The sequence below is a fragment of the Notechis scutatus genome, chromosome 2, assembly GCF_049901735.1.
Source record: "Notechis scutatus isolate UNSWTSFEM ecotype Mainland chromosome 2, rNotScu1.2, whole genome shotgun sequence".
In the NCBI taxonomy this organism is placed as follows: Eukaryota; Metazoa; Chordata; class Lepidosauria; order Squamata; family Elapidae; genus Notechis; species Notechis scutatus.
The window spans coordinates 22,196,711-22,214,253 of record NC_142010.1 but is presented as its reverse complement, the minus strand read 5'-3'; the positions used below and the strand labels follow the sequence as shown (position 1 = coordinate 22,214,253).

The window sequence follows — 17,543 nt, the reverse complement described above, 5'->3', positions numbered from 1 at the left end:
ACAATAGATATATAGATATGTAACATTGTTGCCCTGTAAGTGTAAATATATCTGATCTACAATTAAAGAGCAGCAATACTTGAAATCAGTGGAATGCAAAACTTTCATACTGAACCACTTTTAAGCAGAAAGTGAAGCAAAACATCCTGCTGTTCAAGTAAGAAACTGCTGCTTTACGTGTGAAAACCCAAATAAAACTTTATTTAAAAAAAAAGAAACTGCTGCTTTAAACCTCTTGGAACTGTCCTAAGCTCAGGGTATCAGCCCTGTATACAAGACAGGACATACTGCGACATTTCTCACTTGAAATAGTTAGAGATGAATTGTATGCGCATCCCTGTTGGTAAAAACAGTGATTCTAGGTCTACGACAATGTTGGTTAGTTATCATAAACGAGCTAAGTGATTCACATGCAGCTTGCCTGTTTAAAAGAGCCCTTTCATCCAAATATTGCAGAGCGCCTTACCTTTAACGCAGAAGCCAAGCGGATCATGTGCTCATTCAGGGTACTCTCCGACTCCTTGTAAGTCAGACAGGTAAACTGATATTCCTCCGGATCAAAGGAATCGGCTCCTTGCTGCTCCACGTCATTTGCAACCCCTTCGTAGTAACCCTCAATGTCCCCGGGATCTTCATCTTCTTCCTCATCACAGTTTGGATCATAGTCCTCCTCATTGCTGTCAGAACCTTGGCTGTTCATGTCCACAGACATCTTAATGCTCTGCCAAACCACCAGGCAAGTCACCTACGACAGTTTCTGGCTTTACAAAGTACTATCGTTCTTTGGACTTCATCTGACTCTTCTGCCACCTAAATTGAACATACCAGGAAGAAGGGAGTGGGAAAAAATGTTTGCAAGTTTTATTAATAAAGAATCTAACAATTCTTATGGGGAATTCAATTTAAAAGAATCAGTATTTACATCTGACATATATCATCATTCTTTTATTTTTTTTAAAAAAACTAGCTGCACCTATATTATTTCTGCATCCAAAAAAGGATCCTTAATCAAGGTCCTGTTCATTTACTAATCACCCTTTTAACAATGGTAATTTATTTTGCCTTTTGTTATTTTTTTTGTCCTTCATTAAATCCATTACTGAGTTACTGAAAATGTTGGGAGAACAGTACTTACAGTACTGAAATAAAATGCATACTGTTGTGTGATGCAGTGACTCAGTTCCTCATTCTCTGAATAATTTAGGCTGCTTTCTAATTATTAGGTAAGTATCCTGCTTCCTAGTAAAACCATAAAAACCATCAGGTCAAAAAGCATACATACACCATAAAATTCCTTAACTGAAACTATCAATACACACAGTATATTTATAATGTTGTCACCTATACAAGCAAGTACCAGTTACACGTGTAACAAGAAAAAGCTTTTTAAGCAGTTTCCACAACTTTTTAAGAAACATTTTTATGGCTGGCCAGAAGGAAGGCAGTCTCTACTGAGAAGCCATCTTGGATGTCACATAACAGAATCTGATAGTAGCAATGCCCTTAAAGTCTACTTGGATAAGCTTAAAGGTAGAAAATATTAAAGAAAGCGTTCCTTCTAACATGTACTGTAAAGCTAAAGGATTAAGGTTGTCACTTCAAAAACAGTTTCAAGTATTTCTTTATGCAAGGATCTGTACTACATTCATCTTTGCTATATCTCCTGAGTTTGACCACTCGAAGCCAGAGAACTGTACTTTCCAAATTAAAGGAAAGCCCAACGTACTATATCCTCAGTAATGTAAAATAGAAGTGATATAAACGGCAACTTTCTATAGGATACAGAAGTGGGTATATTGGCAATTTTGAACGAGGCTATCAAAATATATTTCTGCCACAAGATTACCAAATAATAATCCAGAAGCACCATGAGGCTGCAAAACTCTCTCCCTCAAAGTAGACACCATGTCCAAAGGAAAGTATGATTTACCAAGAATTGACCTTGTCGTAGACAGAACTGCTTGTATCATTCTAAGTAGCATGGTCTACCCACCAAGACAGGCAATATGTACAGTTAATTAATTCTGGATATACCATTATCCTCATTGGTAGTATCAATATTTTTCAAGATATCCCTCATAAATGCTTATTCATACATTAATCCTAAAATTGTTGCATCTAGTCACAATTATAGATTACCGGGGAGGAGACGGGACGACACGACTATGCAGTGAATAGATAACTGAAACCTATGTCATCTATTCACTGTGTGGTTTGCCTTTTTCCCCAACTCAGTGTTATAAAAGGATTAGAATACAGCACATTTATTTTTTAATTTTATTTAATACATTTAAATGTGTATTAAACACATGTATGACTTTTAGTGGCCAATAAGAAACCAGGCAAAATTCAAACATAAAATGAAAAAATAGTGAGAACAGCTGACATCCCGAATTAACTTAACCATTAAAAAAAAACCAGGCCCAACCATACTATGCTATTCTGAGGGGAAATTGTAATATGCTATACAAGTTGATCCCTCAGAGATGCTGATTTTACATTTCCATATATATAACTGTATGTGTGATGAAATGTAGGGTAAGAAAATCTCAGCATATCAATATTATACTCCTTCATTAAGTAACTCAAAACTGTCATACAAAATACTTTATGCCAACTACATTGAAAGTATTCAAGGCTTAAAACCTGTCAAACTCTACATTTTCACTCTTACAGGTTATCTCTTGTCTTCACATATACAGAAACTGAAGGAACTTAAACTGGGCCTGGCAATGGAGATTAAGCAATAACCCCAAGTAGAAGGGACAACAGCGTAACATTACTTGTAACTTCTAAAACATAGGATTCTGTTGCAAAAAAATAATTTAAGAATAGGTGATATTTTACATATTACATTAACTGTAAACATTACTTTCTCTCATGACAGTGTGTATTCCTCTGAAACTATAAGCAATTAATAAATTTTAATTTTGTTAATTATCACTGATTATGTATGATGGGCCCAGAGTTCTCAACACATCTAGGGATCTAGCATGCACACAGGTATCTTCTAAACTATATTTCCTAAACTATATTTTACTAAGTTAAATTAAAAAGTTGAAAAAAGCACTAACTTCATTCCATAGTATTCAACAAAACCTGAATGCCTAAAATTATAGTTAAATACAATCTATAAATCTAAAATAGGCTTGAAACAATATAATAGGATAATAAAATGTTTTGCAGTTTTCAATAATGGTAAAAAGAGTATGTATAAATCACTGCAATTCAGTTTTTGAATAACAGATTAAACCTAGATCATTATTCAGTTTTGCATCTCTGCTAAGGAATAAATAGTTCAAAGATTGAGATTGAACAAATTTCATTAAAGCAATTTTTACAGTCCGGTATGCTCCTTTCAAGAATGATCTATGAAAAAATCAGGGCCCAGACAATTATAAATTACATTGTTTGAATTGCTGGAATTTTCTTCAAAATATTCCCTTACTCTTTTAATGCATGACCTTTGAACATTCCTATCTATATACAGGGTACAGTCCATATAATCACTTTTACCACAACCCAAGCATAATATCCAAAGCCCTTCAAATCTGGGGATATAATTTAATAATATATTAACATATTCAAATTTTTACTTCCTCCTACCACTTGGATAGTAATATTGAGCCTGAAACAACTACCCTACTGGTGGACACAACCAGGTTACATGCACTAATGCATGATGGGTGAAAGTCTGTGTGTTTTTAAGTATGTGACACTGATTAAGTATAATCAGTGTACAGGTTGAAAATAAAGTTCAGGCAGGTTTTTTGGGGAAAAATGAGAAACAAGCAATATTGTTCATGCAAACTCTGAGAAAGAAAAAAATAGTAAAAAAGATAAAAAACAAAACCCAAGTCAACATTTTCTTCATTAATTGCAGTTGTTGGCAGTTACCAATTTGAGATTGGCATCTCCATCAGATCTTTTGAAAGTCCTTTTTTGTTTTTCCCCATGTCTATTTCCACCTTCTATTACATTACAGATATTCTGTCTGAATATACATGCATTGATCTGAAATGTTTTAAAATTATTTTGCTGAAATCTTTAAGTCTTCCTTGGCTTTGACTTCTCAAAATTTCTCATTTTTTGTTCTGACTTTTTCTGTTGTTTCTTCGTTTTTGGCAATTGCTTTTTTAATAGTCACCCTTAATAATTTTTTTGACTTCATTCCATAGTTCCTTATCAATGAGGTACAGGACTTCAAAGTGATTCCTGATGTTCTCATTGAAAATTGTGGCGATATACTCAAAATCATATTGTAACAACTGCCTGGCTTTCTTTTTCCACTATAATTTGATGTGGAATTCGCACAATTTTTTGTATGATTGTCAGCTTCTGTCCACACCTTTGTTATTACAATTGTACCCTTCCACTTTTTTCTACCAATAATATAGTCAATACAAAGTGCATCTACTCCATCTGGTGATATCCACGTCTATTGGATTGTTTCACTTGCTTGAAGACTTTTCAAAATAACTACCAGTATTGTGTGTGTCTCATAATTTGATGGTGGTAGTTTACTTCACTTTGTCATTGCACCTCATACAACAAAATCAAACACCATCTTCATCATGACCATGAAAATAAAATAAACACATCCTTTACACTCCACGCATTGAATTGAAAACCCCCAACACCACACCAACACTGCACTATACAGTAGAATTCAAAAGAGCTACTGCCCTGGGATAGAAGCTGTTTTTCAGCCTATTTGTCCTTGTTTTTATTATTCTGTACCATCTGCCAGATGGTAGTAGTTCAAAAAAGGGGTTCCCAAAATGAGATGGATCTTTGAGAATGTTTTGAACTTTTTTAAGGCAGCGGGAGCGATAAAGCTCTTCCAAAAAGGGGAGAGGGCAACCAATGATCTTCTGGGCAATGGCATTAACCCTCTGGAGTGCTTTCCTATCTGCCACTGTGCAATTGGCAAACCATACAGAGGTGCAGTGTGTTAAAATGCTCTTTATGGTACAGCAGTAGAAGGTCACCAGCAGTTTTTCATTCAGTTGTTGTTTTCTGAGAAGTCTCAGGTAGTATTATCTCTGCTGGTCCCTTTTGACCAGGGCTGCAATGTGAGCACCCCAGGTCAGGTCCTCTTTTAGGGTAACACCCAGAAACTTAAAACTGGCCACTTGCTCCACTCGGTCTCCATTGACAAGCAAGGGCTGGATGTCTGATCTGTTCCTTCTATAGACCACTATGAGCTCTTTGGTCTTATTGGTGTTGAGGACCAAGTTATGTCCCCACACCACGAAAGCACACCTCATCTCGGTAGGCAGACTCACCCCTCCTGGAGATGAGTCCCACCACTGTTGTATCATCTGCAAATTTAGTATTAGTATTACTAGCATGAGTGGGAATGCAGTCATGCACATAAAGAGTATAGAGTAAGGCAGGGGTCCCCAACCACCGGTCCGCGGAACAAGTCCTACCGGGCCGCTGGTTTGCTGGGCGCCGCCATCTTTTTTTGATGAAAAAGTGCTTCCGGTGAGCTTTTCCGGGTAGAAAGCTCACCGGAAGCACTTTTTCATCAAAAAAAGATGGCGGCGCCCAGCTGATGCCGGTACCGGGCCACGGCGCCCAGCTGATGCCGGTACCGGGCCGCGGCATAAAAAAGGTTGGGGATCACTGGAGTAAGGGACTCAACACGCAACCCTGTGGTGTACCAGTGTTAAGAATAAGGGCTGAAGAGGTATGATTACCTAATCTGACCCTCTGTGAGTGGCCAGATAGGCAATCCATAATCCAAAGGCAGATTGAATAAGAAAGTCCAAGGTCCAGAAGTGTAGACACTAGTCTATGTGGAAGAATTGTGTTAAATGCAGAACTAAAATCTACAAAAAGCATCCTCACTGATCAGCAAAGTCTTTAAGCACTCAGCCAGAGATACCGTCAGGACCAGCAGCCTTTCTAGGGTCCACAGTCCTCAGAATGCTCCTCACCTCCTGTTCTTCCACAATGAGGTGGGGGCTACAATTGGCTGGTGATTGTATTTTATCTGTCTCTGATGTCTCCACTTCAAAGCGAGCAAAGAAATGATTCAGTTCCTCTGCCAATGAAGCATTCCCCTCAGCAGGGAGGACATAGGGGCTCTTTTGAAGGATTCCTTATGCATGGATAACAAAACAGAAGTCCTTACATTTTGTTTATACTTATGCCTACCTCATGTAACCCAGGGGCCTTTCTAGATCTCATTTGTTTCAGTAATATCTAAAATGTATTGCAATGATGGTATATTTACCATCCACTGAACAGGGACTCTGTAGATGTATTGCACTTTTTAAAAAATCTTCTGCTCCCTGCCCACTTCTACAGCCACACAATACCAAAATGCCATAAATTGAGAATTTCATTGTAAATTACTGTGAAGTATTCTCAAATAATCTCACTTTTCAAATCTCAAACAAGGAGGCAATAGTTTATCATGTTTATTTTCCTGTTTCTACTGCATCTGTTTGATCAAACTTTGAATTCCAAAGAAGTTTAAAGAAATTCTTCCATCTTGAAACATGCCATATAGGGCTGATAAAAAGTTTAATCCTACTTATTGGGATTTAATTGTATCTATATAGTCCCAAATAAAATTCTCAGTTGTTTCCATGAAGAACATTCCAGTGCTGGCAGCTAGCCTTTATTCTCCTTAAAATATTATTCCAATCAAAATTAAATTAAAATCTCAAGGTAGACTTTTCTAGGCTACTTGTAAGCTCAAAAGATTTACAGAACCTAAAACAATCCCCAATTCATGTTTAGTTGAACCACAAAAATGCATTTCAGCCATTTAACAGTCCCCATTACTAACTACTTATATAATACCCATTAGTATTCAAAATATCTTCTTTAAATACATAGCTGGAAGATTTCTTAATGACCTCTACTATTGTCCTTGCAGTTTTTGAATGTCTATTAGTATCTGCCAGTTTTTTTTTTAAACTTTATACTCAAACTATATTTTTAATCTATAAATTAAGGGAGCATGCTGCAAAGTACTCCTCTTCATCATCATTCCTTCCCCCAGATATATTTAAGCTGTCGATGAACCCAGGAAGTGCCATGACAGTTTTTGAAATATTAAATTTGTTCATTTCAAGCATCACAAGATTCTTGCTTTTGCTGAGTGTTACAGTAACACTGAACTTTCCTTGGAAGGATGGATATACTTTCTGGTACACCATAGTGCATTTAATCAGCATTTGCTTTTACTTTAAAATATCTTGCAGGAAAAGAAAAGTGTAATTTTGTGTGCTCACAAATATTTACACAATGAAATCCTGTAGCCCTAGCCTTTTTTGTCTGAAGAACAACAGGAAATGCTGTTAATAATTAAATTTCTTTGGCTAGCACCAATTTGGATCAACTTCATTTAAAACTATAGTTGTGTTACCAAAAATTCCTATACTATAATAGATAATGTAGTATTAATCAAAAAATGTTGTCCAGAAATATTATATTTTGAAATAACTAGCTTTTAAACGTATAAAGTCAAGGCTAATTTTAAAATGCTCAGATTGAAATTTTTCAACAAACTTAACTAATAGCCTGCTGCATTCAAATTAAATCAAGAACTTTTCTATTGTAGCAGTTCTAACTATAGACAATCATATTTTTATTCATTCAATAAGTTTTTCTACCAGCACATTCTTTAAAGACAATTATAAAAGTAACACCATTTAGCTGCAACAAGAAAGCTCACAAAAGCAATCTTGGCACAAAATTTGGAGCATTCTGAACTAGGTTTTTTGCCAAGTCAAAGTTCACCTGGAAGAAGAAAATTTCTTATTAGAAGCCTCCATTGTCCCCCCACAATTGTGCTAGTGCAGAAAAACTGTGGATAAAAGTTAAGAACACTCTTGCTATTATACATGTTCAAATTAATTTAACTTTTCCCCATTGCATTTATTGTCTAGCCTGCACTTTAAGCAGCAGTTGCATTTGCACTTCATTTTTAAAGCAGGTTACGTTGATATATCCCAGGAACTGAACTTTGTAGTAGTAGACAAAGCAGTTAAAAAATGATAGGGTCATTTTTTTACTCTTATTTAGTTTACATTGTTAAATGTCACACGGACAACAATAGAAGTGATGGAATCTTTCCTGGGTAAAGAGAATAACCGCATGATTATTTAAAAAAACAACAACACACACCCTGCTATATCCTACACCTGTTTTCCACCACCACCATCGCCCCCTCCCCAATATCCTTTTTTTAAAAAGTCGAAAAGCTCCCTGAAAAGTCTGTTTAATTTGGATACGTTGACAATCAACGACTCGTCCCAGCCTCCCCCACCCCACCCCACCCCCCGAATTGCTACCCGGCTTTTCCCCCAACTCCTTTTCTTCGGCCTCCAAGTCCGGGGAACCGAGGCAGGGAGGAACTAGGGCCGCCCTCAGCACGGCAATCAGCCCGCCTGCCCTTCCACGAGAGCCGCCGCCGCCGCCGCCCCAGGAAAGGCAGAGCTTCCCTCTCCATCCCCCCTCCCTCCATGTAAACAAGGCCCGGCTCCCCTCCTCTACGCTCACCCAAAGCGGGGAGAAGGCCCGGCGGGACTGGACGTCGCTCCCCACAGAGAGAGAGAGAAAGAGAGAGAGACTCGGCCGCTGCAACGGCAGACTCGGCGAGTGTAACCCGGAGCGAGGGGGAAAGGAGAGAGAAAGATAGAGAAGGAAAAAAAAAAAAATCACCTTCCCCCAAGCTTCTCCATCTCTAGCCGGCCCACTATGGCTTGAGCACCGGAAGCTCCAGTCCCTGGCGGAGCGTCGCTTCCGCCGCTAGAAATGGCAGGAGGAGAAAGAGGCAAAGAAGTCCCAGAGCGTCAAAGAAGCCCTCCCGCGGTGGGGGGGGGGGGCGCTCAAGAGTTTAGGAGGATTGGAAAGGCAACACTGGCCGGAGCGAAGAAGGGTGTTGGGTTGAACCACTGGACATGGCGGTGTAGGCAATCAACCTGCTATTTTTCATCAGCTCCAAAGCGATCGGCTTGAAAAAAGAAACTTATGGTGCCGTGCGTGAATAAAACGAAATGGGACAGGGGCTATTAACAAGAGCCCGGCCCTTAAGGGGTGTTTTCCTAAACTGTTTGGAAACTGTTTAGGTCCTTAAGGGGTGTTTTACTAAACTCCCCAAAAATCACAGGAATGGAAAAGTCTCAATAGGGGACTAAAGTCACGTGTTCGCATGGAAGAGTGTTTAAGCTTTGCTTTCAACCTAGATTTGGCAGAGATTCTTCCTTGCTCGTGCACCCTTAAGCTGGCTGTTGAATAGTTTGCACAACACACTCAACTTTTCATCGAATGGGCTAGGTTTGCAAAACACTGCTAAGCCAGAGGAAACATAACCAAGGATCGTTAACTTAGCTACTAAGCATAGTGGGTGAACTAAAACCTTGATTCCCCCACCCTCATCTTCCATATGTATTGGACTATGGGTACACTTCCCAAAGTCTTAGCCATCATAACCAAAGATATTCTTATAGGTGCTGTTTCAGAGTGGCAGTTTTTGGGAACATTAATTAACCAAATAAAAAGTGGTTTTAACTACGCTTATTTGCATGATACTTTGAGCTATAAACTAGCTAAACACGTTTCAGCCTAGCATCTGATGCAATTTCAGCCAATGCAATCAGTTTATGGTGATCAGTCAATCAACTGGGTCATGCAAATCCAGAAAATGAGAATAATGGTTACATGAACTGTTGTAGAGCGACGGAATAACCTGAGGCGAACACGGAGCGAACTTCAGCTTTACTGTATTGTAACAATAAAGGGTTGCCGCGGCTGCCGCGCTAACAAGGCAGCCAGCTGGCGGACAACAGCTGATGCCGTTTGACAGCTCCCTTTTATAGCCAGCTGTCAAACGGCATCAGCCAATAAACACTGGCGACGAGGGCGGGATACATATAAGAGGCAACTGGGCAAAGAATCGCTAAGCGAACTCACTACAAAAAAGAGCCGAAGTCACTACCGAGCTGAATGTCACTTTAAGAGCTTACTGTCACTATTCGCGAGCACGAATTTCAACTTTCCTCAGATGATCCGGCACTGCTGAGTCGAGATGACTTCGAACCCTGCATTCCCGCCTTTCAGACCTACAGCAGAAACATGGGAATCCTACAGAAACCAATTTGACTGTTTCCTATATGTCATAGACTTGGCTAACATTTCCAACCATAGGAAAAAGTCCTACTTTTTAAGTTTTTGCAGAGCCACAGTGTTTGACACTGTTACAGCATTATTGGCTCCATGTTCAATTAAGACTGTTCCATGGGAAGAATTGCAGGAAATTCTTTCCAACCACTATTCCCCTAAGCCATCCCGAATTGCCAGGTGTCATGCTTTTAGGAGACGGATTCAGGCTGAGGGAGAGACTATTAGTGGGTACATGGCTGCCCTGCATTGTGGGTTTAGAGACTATCTGGAAGACATGTTATTAGACCAACTAGTTTGTGGAGTCAGGGATTTAAGGCTACAAAGGCGTCTATTGGCTAAAGGGGATTTAACCCTTAAATTAGCAATTGAAGAGTCTCAAGCTGCTGAACTATCAGCACTTTCAGCAGCAGAAATTCAGGGAAATCCAATTAGCCAGAGCAGCTCAGCCATCCATTACGATGAAGCCTCCACAGAAGAAGGCTATGAAGAGGCTAATGATGTAAATCGCCTCAGGCAGCAAAAAAAACAGTCAAAGGGAGAACAGGCCAAACCCCAATCTACCTCCACAGCCTCAGCCCATTTGTCTAAGCTGTGGGGGAAACCACCTCAGGGCATCCTATAAGTTCAGGAATGCCATTTGTCTAAAATGCCAGAGGAAGGGTCATTTAGCCAGGATCTGTCAAGCAGGAAAGACTTTTGCCCAAAAGCCTCAGACAACCCAACATTTCCAAAAACAAGTTGAAGACTGTTTTACCTGCTATCAAGCCAAGCTGACTAACAAAGGCTCTAACAAAATCAGTGTTTTTGTTTCTATAGAAGGGAAACCTTGCAGGATGGAGGTTGACACAGGCTCAGCACTGTCCATCATCTCGTGGAGCACCTTGAAACAACTACTTCCCAGAATGGCTAAGAAGAAGCTTCACGGCTGCCAGCTAACTCTACGTGACTACCAAGGCAGAACCATCCCAGTCATCGGAAAAGGCAAGTTTTTTGTTCAATTTCAAAATTTTAAAGGTCACTTGCCTGTAGTAGTGGATGGTGCCCTCCCTAGCCTGTTGGGGTTAGACTGGTTCCCTGCCCTTGGCCTCCATATAAGAGGAATCCACTCTATTACAAATGCTGAAGTGGACACCTTGTTTAATGACTATGCTGATATGTTCAGAGAGGGGCTGGGCTGTTATTCAAGAACCCCAATATCTTTCAACTTGGACCCTCAGGCAGTACCAATCCGTTTAAAGCCTCGAAGGGTACCTTTTGCAATCCGCCCCAAATTAGACATGGAGCTTGACAAATTAATTAAACAGGGTGTATTAGAGCCTGTGGACTTCGCAAAATGGGAAACCCCAATAGTGACACCCCTGAAGAAAGATGGTAGCGTAAGAATCTGCGCAGATTACAAGACGTCATTGCATAAATATTTACAAATCAGCGCTTATCCAGTCCCTGTTATCCAGCACCTACTACATTCTTTTGAGCCAGGAACTATTTTCACGAAATTAGACATGTCACAGGCCTATCAACAGTTCCCTGTTGATGACACAGCCGCTGAACTACAAACTATTGTAACGCACAGGGGCGCTTTTAAATGTAGGCGCCTCCAATGTGGCGTCAGTGTGGCCCCAGGGATTTTCCAATCTTTAATGGAAAGACTTCTTCAAGGATTACCAAGTGTAATTCTGTATTTTGATGACATTTTAATATCTGCCCCTGACAATTACTGCAAAGAGTCAGAGGAGTCCTCGATCGTTTCAGGAAGCATGGTCTTAAGCTAAAAAAAGAGAAGTGCACTATTGCCATCCCACAGGTAGAATTTTTGGGATACAGAATTGACGCCTCTGGTATTCACCCAATCGAATCCTAAGTAAGGGCTATTCACAAGGCACCCACACCAACTAACAAAACTGAGCTCCAGGCCTTTTTAGGACTTCTTAACTTTTACACTTCATTTTTGCCACATAAAGCTTCCATTGCAGAGCCTCTGCACAGACTCTTGGATAAGCAATCCCCCTGGCACTGGGGACCTAAGGAAGCCCATGCTTTCTGTGCAGTCAAATCATTGCTCACATCCGATGCTGTTCTGATCCAATTTAATGAGCATTTACCTTTAGTTTTCGTAGCAGATGCTTCTCCTTTTGGCATAGGTGCCATTTTAAGTCATAGACCGCCTAATGGTTCTGAGGCACCCATTGCCTTTTTCTCCAGAACTTTTTCCCCAGCTGAGCGCAACTACAGCCAAATTGACAAGGAGGCTTTGGCTGCAGTTGCTTCTGTAAAAAAATCCCATGAGTTTCTATATGGACACTATTTCGAGTTGGTTACGGATCACAAGCCTCTGTTAGGCCTTCTGTCAGGTGATAGACAAACTCCTCAGATTTTGTCTCCAAGGATGACCAGGTGGACTTTATTTCTGGCTGCCTATTCCTGTATACTGGTTCATCAAGCTGGCAAGAGTCTCTGCCATGCTGATGCTCTTAGTCGCTGCCCCCTGCCTGTTCCTGTGGAGGATCCTGCACCAACTAATGCTGTGTTCCTGATCAACGATCTCAAACTTCCCATCACCGCCCTTGATATCGCTGCCCACTCTGCCAGGGACAAGGACAAGGTAATCGCCCAAGTTCTTGACTGGGTGGGAAGGGGGTGGCCTGCAATTCCTTATGCCCCCGAATTCGTGCCTTTCAAAATTCGCCAGCAAGAACTATCTTCTTTGCAAGGCTGTTTACTTTGGGGAACTAGGGTAGTTATCCCTTCCAAGTTGCAAGCCTCAGTTTTAAAGGTCCTGCATGAGGGCCATCTCGGCATTGTCAGGATGAAGGCCCTGGCTCGCAGTTATGTATGGTGGCCAGGCATGGATGCTCAGATTACAAATTGGGTGAATGCTTGTCAGCCATGCCAAGTTACCAGACCTGCTCCACCCACATCCACTCCAGGCAGGTGGGAAGATTCTGGGACCCCTTGGTCCCAGGTGCATATTGATCTGGCTGGCCCCTTTCACGGGCGTACATTCCTGGTGATGATTGATTCTTTTTCTAAATGGGTAGAGCTGACCTTGATGACCACCACAACTTCAGAAGCCGTCACTAAGGCTCTATCAAGGATATTCGCTACCCATGGCCTCCCTGACACTATCGTGTCTGATAATGGCCCCCAGTTTACTTCCTGTGAGTTTGAGGTCTTCCTAGCTAACCTGGGAATCAGGCACGCACTTATAGCTCCTTTTCATTCTGCCAGTAATGGCCTGGCCGAAAGAGCAATCAGATCTGCTAAGGAGGTCCTGGAAAGGCTTGGGCCCATAGATTGGCACTCTAGGCTTGCTAAGTATCTTCTAACCCAGCACACGACTCCCTGGGCCACCACTAATAGGTCCCTGGCTGAACTTCTCATGGGTAGATGTCTGAGGACTACTTTAGACAGACCAACCATATTATGCCCCAGTCACGCCCCTAGGATCAAATAGCCAGGCAAGGGAGTTCGCTGAAAATGACCAGGTCTATGCCCAGAAATATGCAGGACACCCTTTGTGGATGCCTGGGCAGATTGTGGCGGTAACCGGTCCTAAGTCTTACAGGATCCAACTGCAAGATGGGCTCATCTGGCGCCGCCATATCGATCAACTTAGAAGGCGTTGGAGTTCGTCTGCAGATGGCCCTCAAGACGTTCCTGCAACAGAGAAACCTCCGGCCCCCGAAGAAACTTCCTGTGAATCTGACAGGAACACAAGCCTACCTGAGCAGCCATCTGTCCCTCGCCCAGAGACGCCTGAAGCCGAGACGCCAGCTTCGTCGGCACCAGAAGTTGCCCAACAAGCAGAAAAGTTCCTTCCAGCAGCAGCTTCGTCAGAACCTAGAAGATCTGGCTGCCTGCGCAAGCGCCCAAGTTATCTGAAGGACTACGCATGCTCTGTTCTAGGGGAAAGGAGTGTGGCGTTCAGAAAAGACTGAGCTGAAGTCTTCACTCCGGTCTGTGTTTCCAGCGGAAACACGGACCGGAGTGAAGACTTCAGCTCAGTCTTTTCCGAACGCCACATGAACTGTCAGTACACTACGTGAACTCGCCAACTGTGTTCTGTGAACTCAGCCAATGTGATTTCTAAGGTATGGCTTATGTTGAATGTATTCCATAAACTCAGTTGTGTTTATTCAAAAATTTGGGGGGACACAATTGGGGCCATTCAAATGTTTAAATTTGAAGTCTTAAATTCCAGTTGCTGGCACAGTGGCACTCCAAGGCAAGAAGAACACAGCTGCCTCCCTAGCTAGGATAAGCAGAAGTCAGAGCATCGCTTAGATGAAGGACATTCCTTCAGAGACATTCCTTGAAATAGTTCCAGGACAGGGAGCAGTAAATAACTTCTACATTTTTATTGAGAAGCCTGTGTAAATTCTGCCCAATTTACACATACCAGAGCTGTGAAAAACATTTGAATGAGAATCTTGTCCATGAGCAAGAGTGAAGGCCCCCACTTCAAAGCACGGGGACAACTATCTCCTTCAGACGCCCAAGCATGGCTATTTTGAGAGCCTTCTAGGACAATGTTGCATGCATGCACTTACATGGCCATTTTTTTCCCCTTCCGTTCCCAAGGGAGACTTGGGACTACACATGTACACATATAAATGGCCTAGGGAGGTCCTTGAAGTGTCCGTTTTTGGTCACCACAATACAGAAAAAGATGTTGACACTAGACAGGATGCATAAAAAGAGCAATATCAATTGAAATGGGTATTTAACCTATAGTGATGCAAAGTAGTTGCTCTTGTCACAATCTCCCCCTTTTTTTCCCAATCCAACTCTCAATCACAGTGAAACAGGGAAGCAAGATTGTGAAAGGAGGCTGTTTTTCTCCATCCTATCCATGGAGTTTCCACAAACTTTGGATATTCACTTTGTGGTGTTATCCAATATGGAATTGGTGGACAAGTTGGTTACTCACACAGTAAATGTATTTATAATAACCCAGGCATGGTGCAAAGGCAACACAGAAAGATAATGAGTAAGAGGCCCTTTATTAGCTCCAACTTTGCCTCCAATGTCCTGGTTACCTTCTGGCTGGAGAAAAACTCTCCCAGGAACAGCCTTTGACTGCAGAGAATCAAGTCCAAAACGTGGTCAACACAAACTGTAACTATAAATCCAATCAAGGCAAAATGAGGTAATTAATCCGACAGGACAGGAGCAAGAATTCCAGACATGAAGGCACGGCAATAACTCAACACGGTTGGGAAGATGCCAGGAACACAGATAAGCAGGATAAAGTCACGTTTGCTCCCAGCAGCTGCCGCACTCAGCATGCATTTCTTTTACTCTTCCCAGGTGTGGCTAATGAAGGGAATTGGGGCCCTTTCGTTCCCCTAAGCCACACAACCCACGTTGCTCTCTTCTCCATTCCTCCTTGTATGCCCTAGGATGAAGAAGGGGTGGGCCTGGGTCTTCCTCTGAACTCCCTCTCCTTTGTTCTACCTCTCCCCTGCCTTGCCCTGCCGGAATTTGCCCTTCCCCGGTTTCCTCCACAGCCAATGGAGCAGGGGTGGGATTCAAATTTTTTAACAACCAGTTCTGTGGGCGTGACTAGGTAGGCATGGCCATTTTACTGGCGGGCGTGTTTTTTTTTTTACAGCAAATCCCCCCCTTTTGGGGCCTTCTGGACCTCAGGGAAGCCTCCTGGGGAGGGGTATTTTTACTCTCAGAAGGTTTCCCTGTGACTTAGGAAGCCAAAAAATGGAGCCGGAGGGGTGCTGTGCCCCCCTCCATTTTTTGTCTTCCTGGGCGTCAGGGAAGCCTCCTGGGCGAAGCAGTAAGTAAGTGAGGGGAATACTGGCCCAGCTGATCATAGGAACAGCTGATCGTCGGGAGGGGGAAAAAAAGAAATACCTTAAGGAGTGACTGGGCAGGAAAGAAAGCAGTCAGCAATGTCGGGCGTGCATGCGATGTTGCACATGCGCGATAAGGACTGACTGGGAGGGGAGGGACAGGTCGAGAGGGGCGGGGCCAGCCAGGGGCACAATTTGCCAGTTCTTCGAACTGCGCAGAATCATAACAACCGGTTCTATAGAACTGGTCCGAACCGGTAGAATCCCACCCCTGCAATGGAGCCACAGTCCCACTCCCTGTCAGCTGTTAATCTTCCTCCTCGGATTCAGACTCCGACAAGGACATGACAGTATTTATGGTACCAAATTGGCTATCTCAACCTCATTCATTCATGTCCCGGCATCTCCATTTGTATATCTCTATACTATGTTAGCTCTCAATCGTAATCCTTAGTCCAGTATTTCTCAACCTTAGCAAACACTGGCTAGGGAATTCTGGTAATTGAAGTCCAGATATCCTAAAGTTGTCAAGATTGAGAAAACACTGCCTTTGATTGTTGGCTACTAAGGATTTGGTCTAACTGCTCTTCAGGGAGCAATGCAGCCATCTGTTATTGAATATGACAGGTGTGCTGCTTTGGACAAATAATTTGCAGCTGCAAAACCTGACATCATTAGCACAGAAAATGCAAATTTCTTCTATCTTCAATTCGCCTGTTAAACAACCTACTTATAAAGCTAGCCATTAGGTGGCAAAAGAGTTCTCACTTTATCATTCTTTCCAAGGGGAACAAATGCCATGTGCTATTCTAGATTTAATCCTTAAAGCAGATTGGACACAGTCAGCAGCTGTTGTTTTACTTGAAAAGCAGAGCCAATTCATGTCAGCACAACTACTTCATATATTGTATTTCTAACTCCCTGGCACGGATACTAACATACTTAGAATGCCATCTAAGAGAGTATAGTGTTCATATTGTTTAACATTACCAGATTCCTTGCAGAAACCATTCGAATATCACTTTGAAAATAATAAAGTCTGCAACGTACAAACTTGGCTTATTTTGTGTGTACCAATAAAGAATATTTGTAGCTCAGTGTAGAAATGAAGGGTCCTTGGTGCTCTCTGACCTTGATGCTGATGATATTACCTAGTTTGTGCAATGAAACATCTGCAAGTAAACAACTAAGCTCAAAGAGCACCAAGGAAACCCCCCCCCCATGTTTATAATTTAGCTTGAAATACATTATGAAATTGAGCAATATATAAATTATACATATATGTCTCTCTGTCCCTTGCTCCCCCCCCTTTTTTTTTTTCCTTGTGACAAGGAAAGGCTGCATGGGTACAACATTTATTAGAGGGATAACGAAAAGAAATTTTGAGGGAAGTTTTTCACCGATACGCTTGCATGCATAACTAGCCATCAGCTTATTCATTTTTATGGTAAATAATGTTTTTTAGTGTGGAGAAAAAAATAGTAAACCAAGCAAATTGTAAGCATGGACATATTATGTCAATACCATTCACTAGTATGCATCCGTACATCTTTCTAGCCTTCCAAATTATATTTGCCTCGTCCATACACA

At 41.7% G+C, this 17,543-nt stretch overlaps 1 protein-coding gene across 3 annotated transcripts in view; it reads right to left on the bottom strand.

The window, feature by feature from the left end:
* ARIH2 (ariadne RBR E3 ubiquitin protein ligase 2) overlaps positions 1-8,769 on the bottom strand; it is a 43,959-nt gene extending 35,190 nt beyond the window's left edge. Inside the window, exons 1-2 of one of the 3 annotated variants that reach the window (XM_026682685.2) lie at positions 8,686-8,769; positions 467-810 (exon numbers count right to left, since the gene is read on the bottom strand). In XM_026682685.2, coding sequence (XP_026538470.1) covers positions 467-712 — 246 coding nt within the window. In that variant the 5' untranslated portion in view covers positions 713-810; positions 8,686-8,769. Of the gene's footprint in view, positions 1-466; positions 811-2,719; positions 2,742-8,523 lie in introns of those variants that run through there. The other 2 variants (XM_026682686.2, XM_087954405.1) reach the window with 2 other exon arrangements.
* Between the last annotated feature and the right edge of the window lie 8,774 nt (positions 8,770-17,543).